The sequence below is a fragment of the Colossoma macropomum genome, unplaced genomic scaffold (assembly GCF_904425465.1).
Source record: "Colossoma macropomum unplaced genomic scaffold, Colossoma_macropomum, whole genome shotgun sequence".
In the NCBI taxonomy this organism is placed as follows: Eukaryota; Metazoa; Chordata; class Actinopteri; order Characiformes; family Serrasalmidae; genus Colossoma; species Colossoma macropomum.
In genome coordinates this window covers 18929988-18952822 of record NW_023494802.1, presented here as the reverse complement: position 1 = coordinate 18952822, position 22835 = coordinate 18929988, and the positions used below count along the sequence as shown (strand labels likewise).

The 22835-nt window shown below is 37.7% G+C and overlaps 1 protein-coding gene across 2 annotated transcripts in view; it reads left to right on the top strand.

Annotated features, from left to right (window-relative positions):
* Positions 1-22835, top strand: part of sulf2b (sulfatase 2b) — an 89249-nt gene that overhangs the window by 3648 nt on the left and 62766 nt on the right. For both annotated transcript variants that reach the window (XM_036590745.1, XM_036590746.1), the window contains exons 2-3: positions 9032-9286; positions 18385-18624. In XM_036590745.1, coding sequence (XP_036446638.1) covers positions 9112-9286; positions 18385-18624 — 415 coding nt within the window. In that variant the 5' untranslated portion in view covers positions 9032-9111. The remainder of the gene's footprint in view (positions 1-9031; positions 9287-18384; positions 18625-22835) is intronic.

The window sequence follows — 22835 nt, the reverse complement described above, 5'->3', positions numbered from 1 at the left end:
GTAACTTTACAGGAGAAGGAAAAAACAGACTTTACTTTTAATGTAAGTCAATGGAACCAGACTTTTTTCCAAGTTATTTTGAGCCATTTCTTTTGGTCTGTTCATCATAAAATTTACACACAATGTAAAGAACAACAGGTATTTTTAAATTATGTCAAAAACTGAAAAACGACAAAAATGGAGATACGAGGTTTTCTTCCAACAGCAGCGATACGCTCACTCTACACTGTTTTGGGTTTTTGGTGAACTCCTATTCCCCCAAAATTGAGTTATCTTAACTTTACAGTGAACTTGACTGAATAGGCATAATTAAATGAAGTGTTTTGATCGCACGGAAAGACAGTCTGAATGAATAAGTCAACAGAATCTATTCATTAAACTGATTATCACTGGAAAAACATCATTACTGTTGACCCGACAACTCGGCTGCTTCCCTTTAAACTGAGAAATGTATTGAATTCACCCACACACAATTACACTGAATAATCGCTGAGTAATTATGTTGAATTCTTCATGTTTTCTCTGGGCTCGTTACTCTGTGGCCATCAGCTGTATGGAATTTTGTGTTTTAGTAACAGAGGAATGTGTCACTCAGGCACAAGCATAGACACACGCACAGATGGGATGTGTGGTGCGTGAGCAGTGAGTAGCTGTGAGGCAGTGTTGGATCAGTCTCTGTGGGTTTTAGGGGCGCTGAGGCTTTTCCCATGAGGCTCGGTTTGTCTCGCCCCCACGCTGCCGCTTTACCGCCGCTTTTCCTCCTCATCTCGTCTCCAAACGCTCACTGTGGGGCGTCCCCACCCGCCGCTGCCGCGCCGCCACACTGATCAAACACACACAGTCTTTATGAACGAGAGCAGGACGCTCTGAGAAACAAACATACATGCTTACACTTCATTCTGAGTTTGGATGGTTTTTGATATGTTTCTGTGATGTTTTTTAACCATGTATTTGTCATGTAGGCTTAAGGACAGCAATAACCATAAGTATCACACTATAGACGTTTTAAAGATGGCAACAGCAAACACCACCAACAAAAAGAGGGTTTTTCATATATACAAATATGTGAGATATTAATTTTTTTGGTTAAAAGTGGTCTGAACTTGTCAGGTTTACTCTTTATGAACTGACCAGGGGTGTAAAAATTCACTGATGTATCATCAAGCAATCAAGCATTTATCTGAAGGTGGCGATTCAATATGTATGATCAGATCTGCCAAAATTAAAAAAAATAAATAAAATAAAATAAAATAAAAATAAATGACTCAGTAAATTAATATATGAATTAAAATTGCAAAGAATAATGATGATAAATCTAAAAATAAATAAATCTACATAGAAATGAATACATTAATAAATAAGACTTTAGATAAATTAATATGTCTGCATTTAGTAATTTCCCCTCCTCACTAATTTTTGTATTTATTTTGTTATTTATGTTTTTTATTCATGTATTACCATAACTGTGTATTTCTATATTTTTTTCCCTATTTATTTATTTCTATATTTCCTTGTCCTGATGATGATAAAAGGGGCTGTCAATCAGTGATGTCTTAATCAGTGTCTTAATTTTTCTATTGGTTGATCGATATCAGACTCTGTAGATTGATTGTACATGTCATGCTGTGTCAGCGGTAACTAAGGATGAGACAGTAAATCCAATCAAAATAAGCAATATATACTATATTTAGTCATTTTTATTTATTGATTAATTTACTAAGTCATTTATTTTTTTTTAATTATTTTATTTATTTCATTTTGGCACATCTGGTCCTTCATAGCTCGGCTGTATCAATCTAACTGTAATATATGGATTCTAATCGTTTCAGTGTCTCCTCATGTTTTTAGCCAAAATTAAATTATCAGGCTTTTTTTCAAACATAAAAATAGAAAAAAAAGCCTGGCATATTTTATTTGTCTATATTAAACTGTTTACATATTTGTCAGTCATATGAATTCAGTATATTTGTTTTACATAATTCTGAATCGTACAAAAATGAGTGAATCAAGTCAAATCATGCTGAAATCTCAAAGGTGATGCATTGAATCATTTAGATTGAACCCCTATATAGAACCATGAACACTCAAAGAAGCCTTTGCATCATTAATGGGTTCTTTGCATCATTAAAGGGTTCTTCATGTGGATGGAAAGTGTACTGACGATGCTGTTATATAGAACCTTTTTTGAAAAGGGCTTCAATATAGCTCCAAAATAGGGTTCTTCTATTGCTTGATGTCAAGCTTGTAACAATAGCAGAACCCTTTTTTGGTGCTATATAGAGCTCTTATCAAAAAAAGTGCTATATAGAACCATAAACAACACATTCTCCATCAATCTGAAGAACACTTTCACAATGCAAGAACCCTTTAAACATGCAAAGGCTTCTTTATAGAACCATTTTCTTTACTAAAAACCCATGGAGAACCATAATTTTTAAGTGTGTGCATGGAAATAATACATTTTCCAAAGCAAAGGACAAAGTTATGCCTTTCTGCCATTCCAATGTTCCGGAGTTTTCTTTTTTCTTCCATAAACAGACTTTACAACAATATACCTGTAATATTCAATGAGTTAATTAAAGATTTCTTAGTTTTGACGACAATAAAACCTGGATGTTCAAGATGTAGTTTAGGCTTAATGGGGACTTCGCCACTAGTAATTTGTTCAATTTACTTCCCAAACTGTTTTCCAAAAGTACAGTGTGTTAAATGGGGAGTCTAGGAAAATTTTATATTTATTTAATTATTATTATTTTATTTAAACCTGTAAATAAACAGAGAGCAGAAAGTTTCCGAATTTTAAAAATTCAAAACAAAAAAACATAAATTGATATATGAATTGGAAAAGATTTTCAAGATTCCTTTTTACATAAAGGTAATATTTCCTTTCATTGAAGCACAAGTTCATAGGACTCTCAGCTTTTGAAAAGCATCATTTTAATATTGCAATAAAATTACATTTAATTACAACATTTACATAGCAAAACATCATATGTTCGAAATACGTTCTTTAATGTAATAAAGTGTAATTTTTTTGCAATATTAGTTTGGAAATGTTGTAAATATCGCTGCTGTCGAAACAAAACCTCGTGCGTTTTTCAGTTTTTGACATAATATGAAAAGGCCTGTTGTTCTTTACATTGTTTGTAAGTTTAATGCAAAAGACAAAAAGTCTGGTTCCATTGACTTACATTAAAAGTAAAGTCTGTTTTTTCCTTCTCCTGTAAAGTTACCATTTTGGAGATACGAGGTTTTGTTTCCGACAGCAGTGATATACAAGGCACCTATGGCCAAACGCCTGTAGACCATTCTCTAAAACATTGTCTCATAGACCGAATGTGACTGATCTACTGTTTTTCCTCCAAGCAGCAGAAAACACAGTAGTGTGTTTACTGTCTCAGTCGCCTGTGTTTTCGGACTATTTTTATGTCACGGCGCTTGTTTCAGAGCAGTTAAGTTGCTCTGCAGTCGGAGGTTCTTGAGCTATGAAAGCTTCTTACTGCCGATTGTGATGTTTGCTGATAAATGTTCCTGTGAGCTGCACTTAGGCTCTTTTCCTGTGTGTTTTCATATGATAATGGCATAACCACAAACCTTTTATCAGAGTATCTCAGTACACACACATTTGCTGTGCTCTGTTCGACAAGCTACATCAAGCATGACTCCTGTACAGCAGAGCGGTTATCATCCGCAGGACTCTCTGGTTTGGTAATGCAGAGTGCGCTCAGCAGCTGGAGGTTACACAGAGTTCCTTGGAGTCTCTTCATGAGATTTCGCTCTCTTTCTCTCGCTGCTCTGTCTTTCTCAGCTGTTTTCCCCTGTCTTGATTAGAGATGCATCAATAAAAGTGTTGTTTAAGTTAAAAAATAATGGGCTGCATTAAAATTTTGAGTTAATTGAACTTCAGGTTAACAGAACTCTTGTTCTCCCAAATGCGGCAACCGTCGACGTGGCTGGGAGTCTAATTGGTGTTGCTCTGTCTGGATGGGTGGGATGGCCCTTCTTTAGCGTAAGCATTCTCCTCCAAGCGTGTTGAGCTGTCTAATGAAGTTGCATTAGCGACAGTTGGAAAAGATGTGGTGGCACTTCATGTGTTATGGAGGACGCACGTGCTAGCCAGGGTGTGACAGGGTGGGCCAAGGTAGTGGCTGGAATTGGCAATAAGAAAACTGAATAAAAATCCCAAGAAAACACTGATAATGCTATATTCGGTCAAATTATTATTTTTTTAAAATACATTTTCTATGGTCAAAATTTAAAGGTATCCGTAATTATGTCAAGTCCAGGTCCCACCCACTAGCATCTGCAACAATCACACGATGCTACCAAGCTGAGAGGGTGAAGTCTAACACACGCTTCCCCTCTGCGAATTTAATGTCATTGGACAGCTGAATTTGCTTAGAGGAGAACAATTTGTTTTTTTATTCGAGCTTTAATATAACAAAAAAGATTTCCACACAGTCAACATAATAGCAGCTTAACTGAATGGCTAGCTAGTCATCATTCTAAGTCATCATTATTTCATAAACCATTTTCATTTCATTTTTTTCCATTATATACATTGTTGCAAGTGGGCTTTACATATACATATTACACATACATACTTTACACAAGAAAAATCAAGGCTATAATATGATTAATACCATCCTTATTAGTGAAATAACAATGTCTTTTTCATTCACATCAGCTGTTATTTTTTACATAAACTTGGTATATCCAAAATTACTACAGACATAAACTTAGTATATCCAAAATTACAAGGGACATAAACTTGGTATATCCAAAATTACAATGGACATAAACTTAGTATATCCAAAATTACAATGAACATAAACTTGGTATATCCAAAATTGCAATGGACATAAACTTAGTATATCCAAAATTACAATGAACATAAACTTGGTATATCCAAAATTACAATGGACATAAACTTAGTATATCCAAAATTACAATGGACATAAACTTGGTGTGTCCAAAGTTACTACGGATATAAACTTGGTATATCCAAAATTACAATGGACATAAACTTAGTATATCCAAAATTACAAGGGACATAAACTTAGTATATCCAAAATTACTACAGACATAAACTTAGTATATCCAAAATTACAATGGACATAAACTTAGTATATCCAAAATTACAAGGGACATAAACTTAGTATATCCAAAATTACTACAGACATAAACTTGGTATATCTAAAATTACAATGGACATAAACTTGGTATATCCAAAATTGCAATGGACATAAACTTAGTATATCCAAAATTACAATGAACATAAACTTGGTATATCCAAAATTACAATGGACATAAACTTGGTATATCCAAAATTACAATGGACATAAACTTAGTATATCCAAAATTACAATGAACATAAACTTGGTATATCCAAAATTACAATGGACATAAACTTAGTATATCCAAAATTACAATGAACATAAACTTGGTATATCCAAAATTACAATGGACATAAACTTAGTATATCCAAAATTACAATGGACATAAACTTGGTATATCCAAAATTACAATGGACATAAACTTAGTATATCCAAAATTACAATGGACATAAACTTAGTATATCCAAAATTACAAGGGACATAAACTTAGTATATCCAAAATTACTACAGACATAAACTTGGTATATCTAAAATTACAATGGACATAAACTTGGTATATCTAAAATTACAATGGACATAAACTTGGTATATCCAAAATTACAAGGGACATAAACTTGGTATATCCAAAATTACAAGGGACATAAACTTAGTATATCCAAAATTACAAGGGACATAAACTTAGTATATCCAAAATTACTACAGACATAAACTTAGTATATCCAAAATTACTACAGACATAAACTTGGTATATCCAAAATTACAATGGACATAAACTTGGTATATCCAAAATTACAATGGACATATACTTGGTATATCCAAAATTACTACAGACATAAACTTGGTATATCCAAAATTACGACGGATATAAACTTGGTATATCCAATGTTTCAAATGGACATGCAGCATTTTGGAATGAAACATTTCATTTGTTACAGAATCTGATCAGATTCTTTTGCCCTCTTATATCTGATCATTTTCTGTTGTAATCGGCATGATAACAACATTGAGTTAAAGATCAGGGACATCTCTAGTCTTAATCACTCAGTTTTTCATAACCTGGGGTTCCTCGCTCATATATCCTTCTAATAACCTCACGCTGTGTGAACTGCGGTGCGCGTGGCACGCTGAGACCAGGGGTCCAAGCATTTATCTTTGTCTTGAAGGGGGATTCCGTCTGACTGAATAATTAATGTCCAATATATGATGACTCTGCAGGAAACAGCGCTGTGTGTTTTCCCTGAATAATTGCAGTTGGGGTGTGTGCGTGCGCTCCCTCCAGGTGATCATATTTCAGTGCGCAGACTGTAGTGAATACACTAAAGAAGAGCTCGAGAGAGAAAATTACACCATACAATCTCTTTGGGGCCGTTTAGTGAATTAGTGTGAGTAACAAAATCTGTCCTTGACATTTTGCGCCTACTTTTGCTGGATTAATGGAGAGTTTCATAAATGCTGAAATAGAAGTTCATGGTTTCATTATAATTATGCTCGTCAAACCTCATTTCACAGGAATTGATTTTTTAATTGGGTCTCAGGATCACATTATCTGATTTATATCAGGCTGCTGTTTCGTAGCCTGGCATGTATACATGTGTCTTCTCATCTCGTGAGCAGACATCTGCATAGCAATAGTGAAAAGATTTTGAGGAGATGTTTTTTTCAGAATGTGATGGTTGTATTTACAGTAGTTTGGAAAGGCCGTTTGAGAAAATATCTCAGGTTAAGCTATTTATGTGGATTATACGATTCTGGCAGTATGTATTCTCACGTTTTGCGTGAGTCACACTGTATAGCCGCCACCATTTTGAGGACCGAATCAGGGATTGACTGCCTTCAGTTAGCTGTGCTTTGTGAATGATTCACCTGCAAGACGCGACAGAAGCCGAGAGACGAGAGACACTCAGACCTTTAATTCAGTGTTTTCACTCCAGGCTTGGAGCCGCTGCACTGTACAGTTTAGTGTTTCTCTCTGCTGTTCACCTCGTTCAGCTCAAGAAGGGCTTAATTAGCTAATAATATCAGGTATTTTAACCAGGAAACCACAGTTATGCAGTGCAGGGGTTTCAGGACTGGAGCTGAACTCTGAACTAACTGAACTAGCAAACTTACAGAATCACGTCTGTCGAAACACGACGTCGTTTTCCGACCCACGACATTCAGTCTGATAATTAACGATTATGTTTCTCCATTCAAACGTCATTTAAATCAGAAACAGAGAGTAAAGTTATACCGGCTGTCTGCAGCTCCGTTAGGGGGCGACTGTTTATCTCTCGGCTGATAACATCAGCTAAAGTTATCTAAAGGCCAGCATTGATGACATCTGTGTTAATTAGCTGATGTCGTTACCCTCCTATGATGACGGAGTGTGTACCCACCCTGACGTGAAGAGCCGGTGGGCTTCTGTGCTTTTTAATGCTGTGAGAGACTCTCCAGAATAGGGAGAGGGGCTGAGTATGAGATCAATATAAATGTCAGGAAACACAAATGTGGTATCTTTCCACCAGTTTAAGTGGAACCAGGAGTTCAGAGGAAACTGTATAAGGATCTCAGACTGTTTTATCGACTTTGTCAGTCCCAAATATGGGGGCCACAACAGAAAAATCACGTGACTGAAACTGAAATGTGCCAACGTGTTGCGGCCTTCCCTTTAATGACGCTATAGAGTATCCTGGATTGAATGATGTTGATTTCTTTCCTTTTCTTTGAACTTGTTTCCTTCCCATTTCCTTTTCTTCCTGACCAACAGGTGGCATAAGCTTGTGTCCAGTTAAAGGCCTGAGAAGGCCGCAGCGTGTCGGCACTTTTATCTTTTTTTAAGACTTTGTGCCTGAGAATTTCTTTGCTCTGGGATTCATTTGGCACATGCTTGTGGATGTTGATGGATTTATTGGTTTTTGCCACTCCCAGCGTAGAATCTTTATAGAAAATAAGATATTCTTGTTGCTTTTTACTCTGTTTATGTTTATTTGAATTTATTGTTATATAGTGTTTTATAGGCAAAGCACAACGACTGCCAAAATAAATATTTTTAAACAGTTTTCTTGGCTGCGTAAGACTTTTGCCTAGTACTGTATATCTCAGTGCTGGCCTGGTGTTGAAAGACAGAGCTCTGACCTGTCTGAGATTCTAGGAGTGAGTCACTTTTTCCATGGTCTGGATAGCACTGACTCTAGAACTCCAGTACTCCAAAACTTTCTGAAGAATAGGAACCAATAGCTGTAAATAAACTCACCTCTCTGGTCAGATGAAAGAAAGAAGAAAGAAACTGCAATATTTTCATCATTACTTTATGCCATCGTGCTGCTTCTGTCATCTGAGACCGGTAAAAATTTAATCTCGCAGATCCTTCTGATCTTTTTAAAGCAGGAGTGGGGAACTGAGGGCTGGAGTCCAGCAGGATTTGGTGATTTCTCTGCTCTAACTTACTGTAGTATGCAAACGTTTGAACACGCCTGGTCAAATAACGTTATGGTGATTTTCTGAATCCAAAATAAGTGAACACTTCTACAGGGAGCTTAAATATGGCATTTGCAGTTTGTAGGGCACAATTTTTGATTGCTTTAGATATTTAAATATTAAATAAACATAAAATATAAATTATGCCATACATTTTTCATAATGTATTGTTTTATTTTTTGTTAAATTAGCAAATAAACGGTGATTTTGCATATGTGTTCTCTGTAGAGGATGTGTTACGTCTGTACCTAGTAAATATGGAAATTAACCGATGAGTTAAATCTGGTGTGTCTGAGCAGAAAGATCACCAAACTGTGCAGGAATCTGGCCCTCCAGAGTACAAAGCTCAAAACTGCTTTACTGATTTTTCACCTGACTGTCCCTTTAACCAGCATGAACTTGTGAATATTGTTTGTCTGGCCACTTTCTAACGTTCTCTGACCCTCTTCTCTCGGCAGGCATTGCGAGGCCAGGCTGCAGGTAGTGTGAGCAGGAGCCCAGACGTAGGATCTGAGGCCGGCGCTCGGAGGGTGTTGCCATGGCGACCGGCGGGCAGACGGGCCGGTTGGTTGTGCTGTTGGCCGTGGTGGTGGTGGCCCACGCCTCCATCTTCCTGTCCAACCACAGGATGAAACCTCGCTTCAACCGGGACCGTCGCAACATCCGGCCCAACATCATCCTCATCCTCACTGATGACCAGGACATCGAGCTGGGTGAGCCACGCTACACCTTCACACACCTGCATTATAGTAACGTTCCATAAAAGAGAGGTAGGCCACATAGAAAAGCCATTTTCCAGCACACTGCCACCTGCTGGGCAGCAGCATTCCAACAGCAGCTGAAAACTACACCACCCTATCCTTCTGACCTTAGGTATGGTAACTAGCTGTATTTATAACGATGACAATCTAGATAAAACGATCAATATTAGTGGAACATGTTTGAGTAATTATACTTCAGAGAGAGAGGAGAACACACTGTAGCACCAGCGAAGAAGACGACGCGGGATACGCTGCACTTTAAGGGATGAATGCTCTTTTATTGAACACGTAGCAAGGAGAACCGCTGCTCAGCATTAACTGGCACGGCTGGGAAGCAGGCAGGTCACTTTTTACTATACATTAGGGGTCGGCAACATGCAGCTCTTTTACTGCCCTGTTGTGGCTCCACAGCAGAATCAGATTAGTAGGTAAAAATAAAATAATCCTCCTTTACAGTAAAATAAAGCTCTGCTGATCGTTCAACACAGTTTAACAATAAATGGTCTTAAACTCTGGAGTTAATGTAGAACTGCTGATTCACCCTTTAACCCTGAAGATCAGCGCAGACTGCTGGTCACCATAGCAACGCAGACAGTCTCCCCTAGCTAGTAGCTAACGAAAAGACAAACAAAAAGATTTAAGACGAACATTGATAATTTGAGACAGATGGACTTTTTTGCTTTTATAATCACTCCAGCTGGTTTCCTGATACGTTTACTCTGCAATGAGAAACTGACAAACACTAAAAGGTCGCCAAGCTGAAGTCAGTTTCTCATTCAAATTGTCCTGTCCCACCTTAAAGGGTGCAGCAGTTACATTCTGGCACCTCAGGCACCATTTAAGGTAGAACGTGAAACTTTGAACAAGAAGCTGGAGAATGAGAAGCGACTTCAGCCTCGTAAAAAGTTGAACGTTAAGAGACATTTTACAAGAAACTGTTCTACTTTTGTGGAGAAGTTTCCTGCCAGAGATGCAAGAAAAAAGCAGCTATAGCTGAGCTAAAGCTTAAAGCAGAGCAAAGTAAGTCTGCGTTTTCATTTATTTTATATTTTTTAGCCTATACTAGCACATCAGCACATACTGAGACATGTTTACAGCCAAGATTGTAGAATGTTACTTCAATAAAATGGACATGAAATGTTGTGGCTCCCAAGTTGGTTTGATTTTTGTTAAAATTTTACGGTTCTTCTTACGGTTCTTCTTAACATTTGGGTTGCCGACCCCTGACATATGTCTTCACTTCACTACTTCCCCACAGCCCAGCACAGTATAGCACAAAATATGTATCAGCACCTCATTGAGCTTTCAACGACTTAGTTACAGCACCTCCCGAGAACCGAGTTCCTGTGCATTTGAATTTTTTTTATTAAAACATCCAACAAAATTGATATCATTACAAAATTAAACTGCCCATGACTGTGCTAATTTGTGTTTGTGGCTGTACATGATTGCCACGCTACTCGCCACCAAACAAAGAAAACTTTTCATTTGTTTATTAAAGCATTTACTTTTTACTTTTATTTACTTGAGTTTTGTTTAAATACAGACACTACTTTACTTTTACAGAAGCATTTTTTGGCTCCATGCTTCCACTGAGAATAGAGTAAGACTTTAACACAGCACTCTCACTTAGGTACTTCTCTGTACATTTTCCATTTTGATATATTGTGCATTTATACATTTTGTAAAGCAGTGGTCAGTTCTGTTCTTGGAGAGCCACAGTCCAGCACACCTCTCTAGTACATCAACCAAACCTGGTCATTAACTGATGAGTTAAATCAGCTGATTTGAGTAATATATTGCCTCTGTCAGAACAAAACCTTGCATCTGCATTTATGTCATTTTAAATAATTTTGCAGAATTTGAAAATGCCAGCTGCCCCTCAGCATGCGTTAAGGATTCATGTTGAATGGACAATAGAAATGCTCCAAAATGATGCTGGAAAAAATCTGGCTCCATTAACTTCCATTCAAGTTGCTATTTTGAAGATATGAGGTTTTGTTCCAACAGCAACGACATACATAAATATACAAACATAGAAAATATACCAAAATGAAGCATCTAAAAGCTAAAGTTCTAACAGTCCACATCCATCACTTCCACTCATTTTGGATACCATTCATTATTTTCAGTTATAAAATTCTACACCCACAAGGCCTCAAGGACATTTTTTCTTTGTCATTTACTCTGTTGCTGCATCAAAAGTCATCATTTTATTTCTTGTGTGTGTTTATTTCCTCTGATGAATGTTCAGCTTCTCATTTTGTTTCCATAACACTAAGTCTTGAAGCGCAAACAGTTCATTTGGGTGAATTTCAGATATGATCTCCACTCCATCTTGTGCTCGCTCTGCGCCTTTTCCTCATCAGTAGCTTATCTGATAAAAGCTCATTTCAGGCCAAGAAAAATCCGCTTCCAAAAATGCCTTGACTAGTTTAAGACGTAAAGAATTGCTCTGGGATAAGCCTTCGTGCTGCAGTGCTGAGCCAGTGGATCAAAAGACCTGCTACAGCATAGAATAAAGAAGATGAAGTAAGTAATATCGAACAATTAATGTATTAATGTTGTCCTGCACTTTCAGTTCCCAGTTTTAGTTTCAAAGGTTTGGTTTTAGAATGAAAGAGTGCATTAAAGGTGCCATTTCGTTCATTTGATTTCTTTCTCTGAGGTCTGCTTAGGATGTTTGTGTGGCTTTATGTACAAAAAACAGCTGTAATTCATTTTTACATGATCATTTTCCAACCTCTATTTATGCCTTAGAGTTAACAGGCTGTGCCTTTAAGACTGATATCTCACTGCAGTCAGAACAAAACTTCATATCTCATTTTTCAGTTTCTAATAAATTTTGAAAACACCTGTTACTCCTTACATTTTATCTAAATTTCATCATGAATGGACCAAAAGAAACGGCACAAAATGGCTTGGAATAAAGTCTGGTTCCATTGACTTACATTAAAAGTAAAGTAGGTTTTTTTCCTTCTTCTGTAAATTTACCATTTTGGAGATATGAGATTTTGTTACGACAACAGTGATATGTTAACAAGCTCTGATTGGCCGCCTGGTATTGTGCCTCATTCAACACTGCTTATAACTTTAAGGTGAATGGGCAGAGCTAAACCGCTATAGGCTGAATAGGCATCTATAGATGTGTTAGTCTTTGTGACAATGGGCTGTTTTTGCAGCTTAGTTTCCATATTTTGGAATGTTTGAGCCCAATCCCATTTCACCCCTCACCCCTACCATTTAGCATTCGGCCCTTCGTTTTGCGCGTCCGCGTCTAGGGGTAGGGTGTCCCGATTCTTGTTGAGATAGAGGGGTAGGGCGAAGTGTTAGAGCTACATGACCCTCCAAACAGAGGTTTGTCAGACACTCCAAACAGAGTGTTATGGGAAAAAAAGAAAAAGATGCAAGATGGAGAACAAGAGACCAAAGAAACCCACAAATGTGAGAATTTTCTCTGTTAAAAAATTACAATAACCACTGTATTATCTTAGTTTAATGTCGTTTCAGTGTATTATGGTCGTTTTCTTCATAACAAGCATAAAAAATTGCTAATAGTATGCTAATGTCTCGGGAGCTAGCTAGCTAAATTACCCGTTCCACCTTAAATAGTCCAGCAGTTCTGAGGTCTAAGGTGCCAGAATGTAGCTGCTGCTCCATTTAAGGTGAAACGGGAAAATTTTAACGAGAAGCTGCAAATAGCTGACATCAGCTTCATATCACTGAAGAATCAGTGGTGGGTGATAATAAATAATTGCCCCCCTCTTTGAAGGCATATGATGCCCTAAATGTAACTAAAGCCCAGCAGTGAGGAGCTGAACTTTACCCTCCTCTGCTGTCACTGCAGACTGGCAGCATCGCCTACAGAGCAGCGCTGGTAGCTGTTAATAAAGTATTGCTCTTTTTATTTGAGGGTCCCATTTCATAGAGGAAGTTTTCAACCACTTCCCATTGTAACTCATTTCCAAGGGTCAAGGAGACACTCGAAAACAAGGGGTAGGGGTAGAAATAAGAAATGGGATTGGGCCTTGGACTGGGGAGTGAACGATATGTATTGAAACTTTAATGCTGTTTATATATATCAAACTCTTATTTAAAAAAAAAAGCAAGGGAAATGTGTTTTCTCCATGCATGGATTGCAGCATCCAGGCCAGCTTTCAGATAACAGCAGCAACAATAATAATAATCTCAAAGCAAATTCTGGGGCAGCTGTGACATCGTTGCTATTCTGGAATGGGTTTTTAAATTATTTCCAATCTCTCTAAACCTCCAATTTCTCCAAGCCTTTTGAAATGTACATTAGTCAGATAGTCTGAATGAGAGCAGCTGGGATATATTATGCTGCTCACTACGTCAGTGTTGAAATAGCAGAGACACAGGAGGCACTAATTGAGCTGGAAGTGAGTAAGACCCTCTCAAAAGACAAGCACACCAAACTCCCTTCTCACTGCTTAATGAGCAGACAGTGTCATATCTCAGCCCTAACACGAACAATGGAGGAGTTCTTTTAAAGATCACACACTACTGTGAGGGACTGAATAAGGGCGCTCGGCTGTGTGTGTGTGTGTGTGTGTGTGTGTGTGTGTGTGCCTGCCTAATACCTACATGACTAATTTGGGCCAGAGACGTGTTCTGTTTTATGACACACAGAGGTATCTTTAGATGTTCTAGAGCTCTGAGACACCGAAGCAATTAGAGAGGAAAGTCTCCGCTGTTTGTACTGCTGGACCACGAGCCCAGTGTCATCACACACACACACACACACACACACACACACACACAGCTCACTGCTCACCTCCAGTGCAGCTGTGAATATCAAAGACTTTTATTTATATACTCACACTCTTCTCTACTTATCTCTTTTCTTCTCTTCTTGTCTTCTCTCTTCTCTACTTTTCTCTACTCTTCTCTTGTAATCTCTTCTCTTCTTCTCTACTCTTCTCTGCTCTTCTCCACTTCTCTTTTCTCTTCTCTTCTCTTCTCTTCTCTTCTCTTCTCTTCTCTCCTCTTCTCTACTCTTCTCTGCTCTTCTCTTCTCTACTTCTCTTTTCTCTTCTCTTCTCTTCTCTTCTCTTCTCTACTTCTTTCTTTTCTCTTCTCTTCTTCTCTACTTCTCTGTTCTCTCCTCTTCTCTACTTCTTTCTTCTCTTCTCTTCTCTTCTTCTCTATTTCTCTGTTCTCTCCTCTTCTCTCCTCTTCTCTACTCTTCTCTGCTCTTCTCTTCTCTACTTCTCTTTTCTCTTCTCTTCTCTTCTCTACTTCTTTCTTTTCTCTTCTCTTCTTCTCTACTTCTCTGTTCTCTCCTCTTCTCTTCTCTACTTCTTTCTTCTCTTCTCTTCTCTTCTTCTCTATTTCTCTGTTCTCTCCTCTTCTCTTCTCTTCTCTTCTCTTATTCCCTACTCCTTTCTTTTCTTCTTCTCTCTTCTCTTCTTCTCTCTTCTGATCTCTGCTCTTCTTTTCTCTACCTTTCCTCTTCTCTTCTTTTCTCTTCTCTTCTCCTCTACTTCTCTTTTCTTCTCCTCTTTTCTCTACTTCTGTACCTTTCCACTTCTCTTTTCTTCTCTTCTCCTTTCTTCTTTTTCTCATCTTCTCTTCCCTTTTCCACTTTTCTATTCTTTTGCTATTCACTTCTAATCTCTGCTCTTTTTCTTTCCCTTCTTATTTCTACCTCTCCTCTCGCCTCTCCTCTTCTTTCTGTTCTCTTCTTTTCTCTTTTCTTCTATACACTTCCATTTTACATCTGTTCTGATCTGTTTTCTCTCTTGCCAACTCTCTCTCTCTCTCTCTCTCTCTCTCTCTCTCTCTCTCTCCTTTCTTAGCTTTTTCTTACCAAGCCTGGCTGTACATGGTGAAACTTTCACGCAGCTGATTGCACAACTTCTTTACACAATAAGCAAATCAATTCAATACAATCAATACAATTGCATGTGATTTTTCAACTATAATTGGCATGATCAATAGCTAGCATTTTTCAGATTTTGTTCTACACTAGTATATATATAGTCATCTGTGATTTATTATATGTCTATATTGTCATATTGTTATAAAGGCATGTATAAACTGATTTTATTAGTTTTCATCTTTTAGAGATCAGCAGTCGTGATGCAGCTGACTTACTAAGTAAAGCAAATTCTGGCACAAGCAACCATTCAAACAGCTTTCTGGTTAACATTAGCTAGCTAGTTAATTAGGCTAATTAGTTACCAGCAATTTAACAGCAATTTAAAAATATATATCCAATTTACTTTTCTTGCATAAAATTGACCTGATTATTGAATTCAAATAATTTTTTTAAATAATAATGTGCGCATGGGTCCCTTTGGAGTATGTTGCCTTGAGGCAACATTGTGCGACAATGGGACGAAATGATATAGATCCATATTCCCTGAAGTAGTAAGACCTGGCTTGTGACTGGCTAAATCCATTCCACTGTCACACAATGTTGCTTCTAGGCAACAAATATATTTCTGCAAATTCACATAACTGAAATATGATACTGAATGATAAACAGAGGTTTGAAAGTGCTCACTAAGAGATATGACCAAATACATGCTTTTTTGCTGACTCAAACTCTGCCCTTTATTGTTAACCCTGTCAGCGTCCTTAAATATGTATAACATTATTATAAAGTGAGGAAAACGTCTGTTGCCCTGAGGCAACATTGTGCAATAGAGGGTTAAATACATTTAAAGTCAGCCTGAAATCAATTGATGTTCATGTCGCCGCTCATATTAAATGGCACTTGTGTTTTCCTGTAATCTTTAATCAAAGTGTAGCAATTTTGGCTGCTGCTTAAACATCTTCTGCATATTGATTAGAGAGAAAACACTCGGCTAGCTCAGCTGAGAGACCCTCATGCCGAGTTTCGCTCAGAAACACGTCGCCGTACAGATGGAAAATGCATTATGACGTTAAATAGACTGGAGGAAGCAGCTTCTAAATCAATTCTCATCAAAATTAATAATGAATCCAGCCTTTTCACAGCACTGCTGATCAGCTCTGAGGTCTGCTTCTACCTACACTTTAAAGGAATCCATACTGACATTTGCAAGCGAGGTGCAGCTGCGTTTTCTGTTTTGTTTTGTGTGTGTTGTTGGCCTTTGAATATGGATTTGTGGAGGTTTGGAGATCCTGCATGAAAAGGCCATGTGGAGCCAGCCTTCCTGTCTCTGTGCACATCAATCCAGCCCATCCGGTCTGTGTGTGTGTGTGTGTGTGTGTGTGTGTGTGTGTGTGTGTGTGTGTGTGTGTGTGTGTGTGTGTGAGAGAGAGAGAGAGAGAGAGAGAGAGAGAGAGAGAGAGAGAGAGAGAGAGAGATACTGAGAGACACTGTGGCTGTAAGAGACTGAGGCAGGAATAAAGGCACAGGAGGGAGGTGTAATAAGCGTTTATACAGTGTTTCTGCTTTGTAACCGAGTTTCTTCTCAGATGTTATGAAGTTCACACCTAACAGCTCATATTCTCCATTTAATTCAGCGCAAGCTTCCAAACCCACACATCCGCTGCTCATTGTGTAAAAGACCGCACGCGAGTCTCTCAGACAGATGATGTCACTGAGAACTGCTGCCAGTAGATCTTCCTGAGAGAGGAGAGCAAACTGTCTCACACTAACCAGACAAACACATCAACTACATCAAAATCAGCTAAATAAACAGAACAACTGAATAAAAATCAACTCAATAAAGAGAGTAAATAAAATAACTTAATCCAAATAAACTAAATAAACAAAATAAACAGAACAACTCAAATAAAATCAACTAAATAAAGAAAGTAAGTAACCAGAACAAGTAGATCAAATTAACTGTGTAAACGAAGTAAAATCGGAGCAAAATTAAAATAATCTGAATTAAGAAAGAAAATAAACAGAAAATCTAACAACAGGAGAAACAAAGTAAATAAACAGAACAACTAAATAAATAATAACTAAATAAACAAAGTAGATGAACAGAATAACTCAAAATAATAACTAAATAAAGTGAATAAACAGAAAAGCTAAACAAAATTCAACAAAATAAAGAAAGTAAATAAACAGAATAATTTAATTAAAATAGACTATATAATGAAAGTAAATAACCAGAAAAAACTAAATAAAAATCAACAGAAAAAAACAAAGTACGTAAACAAAACAACTAAATGAAAATGAACTAAAACAAAGTAGATAAACAGAACGACTAAATGAAGGTGAACTAAATAAATAAACCTAATAAACAGGTCAAAGAAATAATCATAAACTAAATAAACATGTTAAGTAAACAGATCAACTAAAAAAACTAAATGAATGAATTTAAATAAGTGGATCAACTAAATAAAAATGTTTTAAAAATCGACCAAACACAGATAAAGTAAAAAAAAAAAACACTACATAAATGCATTAAATTAATGGATAAACTAAATAAATAAACTAAAATATATTACCTAAATTAAAATAATCTAAATGCGTAAATTAAATAAACACATCAGCTAAATCAAAGAACGACTAAATCACCCAATTAAACAAAAATAAACAAAATAAATTAACTAAATGTACAGATAAACTATTGAGAATAAGCCAAATAAACAGGTCAACAAAACAAAAATGAACTAAATTAATTCATTAAATTCACAAATCAACTAAATCAAAGAAGTTTAATAAATATATAAACAGATCAATCAAAGAAAATAAACAAAATACGTGAGAAAGAGAGAGAGAGAGTGAGAGAGCACATGGTTCGTCATTAGGATAAAGAACTGAACAGTCTGTGACTGTTAATGGTGTTTGGGTGTGGGTGTGTGTGTGTGTGTGTGTGTGTGTGTGTGTTCTCTCTGACACCAGTCATTGGTCACACTGGCTAGCAGGTGTGTGTGTGTCCGAGCTGGGCTTTTAAATCATGCTTTCCGCTGTTTTTCTATATTTTAAATGCATAGTAAAACGGTCTGAGTGAGAGCAGCTGAAGTACTTTAAGCTACACGTTATGTGTGTGTTGAAATGGCTGAGACACAGAAAGGACTAATCTCGGTCTCTCTCTGTCTCTCTCTCTCTCTCTCGCTCTCTCTCTCTGTCTCTCTTTCAGGCTCCATGCAGGTGATGAATAAGACTCGGCGGATCATGGAGCAGGGTGGGACGCACTTCTCCAACGCCTTTGTGACCACACCCATGTGCTGCCCGTCGCGCTCCTCCATGCTGACGGGGAAATACGCTCACAACCACAACACCTACACCAACAACGAGAACTGCTCTTCACCCAGCTGGCAAGTCCAGCACGAACCGCGTACATTCGGAGTCTATCTCAACAACACGGGCTACAGGACAGGTGTGTACACGCACACTCGTGCACCACAGTGACAGCCAAGCACGTCTCATATTCACTATTACACATGTATGTGGCCCACTGAGGCCCAGGGAAACATCTCATTTATGCAGTTTATCCCAGTAACCTTAAGGTAGGTGATCAGCCAAGACGTGTCGGGTGTCTGAAATTTGCAGCTTTATTTTTGCACTGGTGCTACGAGGCTACCAGTTAATGCAAGCTTATACACCAGCATGAATCATCACTCTCTCTGGTTATATAAGTAGACACTTTAATTCAGGAATATTGTTTTCATCATATAAACACAGGCTTTGCATTAACTGAACATGAAAATCATGTCTATAGCATGAACAGGTGTGTCATACTGTATCATACATCATATATTCTCACGTTTCGCGTGACGTCACACTGTATAGATGCTGCCACTTTGAGGACCGAATCAGGGAGAGACTGCCTTCAATTAGCTGTGCTTTGTGAACGATTCACCTGCAGGACGCGACAGAAGCTGAGAGACGAGAGACACATTTCAGTGTTTTCACTCCAGGCTTGGAGCCGCTGCACTGTACAGTTTAGTGTCTCTCTCTGCTGTTCACCTCGTTCAGCTCAAGAAGGGCTTAATTAGCTAATAATATCAGGGATTTTAACCAGGAAACCACAGTTATGCAGCGCAGGGGTTTCAGGACTGGAGCTGAACTCTGAACTAACTGAACTAGCAAACTTACAGAATCACGTCTGTCGAAACACGACGTCGTTTTCCGACCCACGACATTCAGTCTGATATTTAACGCTTATGTTTCTCCATTCAAACGTCATTTAAATCAGAAACAGAGAGTAAAGTTATACCGGCTGTCTGCAGCTCCGTTAGGGGGCGACTGTTTATCTCTCTCTGTTAACATCAGCTAAAGTTATCTAAAGGCCAGCATTGATCGCATCTGTGTTAATTAGCTGATGTCGTTACCCTCCTATGATGACGGAGTGTTTTCTCCTCTTTATGCAACACCATGGGATCCTTTACCCACCCTGACGTGAAGAGCCGGTGGGCTTCTGTGCTTTTAAATGCTGTGAGAGACTCTCCAGAATAGGGAGAGGGGCTGAGTATGAGATCAATATAAATGTCAGGAAAAAAATTTGGTAGTTTTCCGCCAGTTTAAGTGGAACCAGGAGTTCAGGGGAAACTGTATAAGGATCTCAGCCTATTTTATCGACTTTGTCGAGGTCACGTTTTTCTCTTCCACAGTAAGGAGAGTAATTTTAGCAGTCTTTCACCTCCAGTTCCGTTCATGTGGAGCAGCGAAACCAAAAATTCGGTCCCAAATATGGCGCCATAACAGAAACATCACATGACTGAAACAGTCAGTGGTCCCAGCTTTCAACCAATGATTGTAAGCCTCTCACTCTCATTTATATAGCTTGTGGATTGTTGTAACAGTGGAGGGTCTGTGGGGTACTGGAACTTTTCACTTGGCTATTGCTTTTGTTAGTTTGCTGCTCATTGATTTGTCCATAGGTCTCGCATGTGCGCTGCGTAGCCCAGTCTCCTTCAGACCTCACTTAAAAGGTCTGTTTGAGATTATATAACTTTATAGGTTTGCGTCAAATGTGCGATGATTTAGGCTCAGTGCTAATTGGACAGGTATAAACATTCCCTACTTATAAGCTACATTAGCCTCATAGCTTCAGGGCGAAACAAAAGAAGCAAACTTCAGACACTAAACATGTCTTGACTATCAGAATCTGACATGTAGACATACCTACATGAACTATATTCTCAGCCCTGGAGGAATTCTCTACCGCAGAATTAAGTGCTTCCCCTGCTTTACCACCTGTTTCAGCTCAAGAAGTAAATCTTTCATTCCCGATTCCAAGGAAAGCTGAAATCTGTGCGGTGCAGGGGTCTCCCAAGACTGGATTTGTATGGTTTCCTTTCCAAACATCATTTTTCACCCCCCGCTGAAGTTCATGAAACTTTCTAACCAGGTTAACCTCATGTGTCTGTGAGAGTGAATTCTATCACGGTTATATATACGGTGCTCAACACGTTCTTGACACATCTGCCATTTTTTTCATTCAGGCTAAATTGATTTTTTCCCCTTAAGTGCTGTTATATCATAGTAAACAGACATGTGGTGACCTTTTCAAACGCACACACTGGAGATTCTGTTTGACAAGCCCTGCGGTCTCACACACACTCTGTCAACGTCTCCCACACCCTCACACACTCTCGCACATGCTCTGACTGAGGCACTGACAGAGCCTGCTCCTAAAGACAGTTTACATTAGATTAAAAGCCTCAGGATCATTGTAGATAATCAGGACATTAGCCATTTTGTGTGTGTGTGTGTGTGTGTGTGTGTGTGTGTGTGTGTGTGTGTGTGAGAAAACTGCTTCCGGGAAAAGGCTTGAGCTGTAATATGAAATACACACACAACATAGACTTGTTTTTCTGCAGTGTCAGGATATCCCGTGTGTGTATATATACATGATGTCATATATATATTTATATATATGCTGTCGGAACATTACAGGAGAAGGACAAAACATACTGTACTTTTAATGTACGTCAATGGAACCAGACTTTTTGGTCCATTCATCATGAAATTTACACACAATGTAAAAAACAACAGGCACTTTTAAATTATGTCAAAAACTGAAAAACGACAAAAATGGAGATATGAGGTATCACGGTTTTATATATATACATATATATATATATATATATATACATACATACATCATCTGACCCGCTTATCCTTCTGGGTCGCGGTGGGGTGCTGGAGCCTATCCCAGCTGTCATTGGGCGGAAGGCAGGATACACCCTATATATGTATATATGTATATATGTATGTGTATATACACACTACACTACTACTACAGCTGTCAAACATTTAAAATAATTCATAGGAATTAAAAACATTCTTTTGTGTAGTTAATGACTACTCACTGGTCTTACTTGCTCAAATCTGCTCATGTAGAAAGAATTATTCCATTTAAAAAACAAAATAAGCTTCATCAGAATGGCTCTTGAGGGCAACTGTAACTTTCCTGTAACTTTAATTGCTGCTTAGTGATTTATCCATAGTTCTCCTGAAACAGGAGGTGCTGAAGGTTTTGCCTTAGAAGCCCTATTTGAATCCTGCAATTGTGGATTCTATTATATCAACATACACCAGCAGCTGAGCTTCAGTGTACAATACTACTAGACTAATTATCTATCTGGGTCATTCTACAAAAAACGCCCACTTATCTATCCATAGGTGTCACTGGTGTTACTGATCGTCACTGGTGTTACACATAAGAAAGGAAACACCAGAGACATTTTTAATGAAAAATTTTACTGCATTTGGCTGCTACAGAGCATCAAACCACATGTTGTCAATCATGGAATATCCACTAAAATATGGAATTTAATCCATTTGTGTTCTATTTTTTCACAATTACCTTAGAATAAAGTCGGTCACACCAGTGACTTCAGCTAAAAGCTTCATATGAAATCATGAGCTAAATGAGAAAATCTCTGATAACTGAAAGACACAGTGGACTCACCATGTGCTTTTCTTCATAGATCCTCAGTAAACAGGTAAAATGAAGTCGAGTGATGTCATCAGTGTGATTTTTATTTCAAAATAAGAGATTTTTTTGTTATGCAGTAACACCAGTGACACGACTCCTGGGGACAACTTTCATTATATATTTTATAATGTTTATTTGGCATATGTTTTCTTTATGTCATTTAAATCATATATTTCATAGTCATGTTTAGATTATTGCAGGTAAAATTGCAGAAAAACGTTTTTTACCTCAAAATATGGCCTCACCCTTCACACATGACTGTGAGGACGAGCTCTTCTGTGGTGCTTGGAATTCTATATGATTGATTTAAAAACCAATATTGCTAAATTGAGGCTCAAGAAGGTGTAATTGTTAAAATAACTTATTGTTTTATTTTAAAATGTAAATAAATTGTAATCCTAACATGTTTTTCAAGTACAATATATCTGTAAATTCTAGGGACACAAAAATGGACGTTTCCATAGAATGACTCATATAAAAAATGTGGATTCTTTCTCCTTTAATGTTACCGCCTCAATATAAAAAATAAAATGCACTTTACAAAGTCAGGGCATTTTATTGGCTCTGTTTTTTTTTTCTTGTTTTGTCCTGAATATGTAGAAAAACAAACACACACACATACCCACTCATATATAGACACCTGG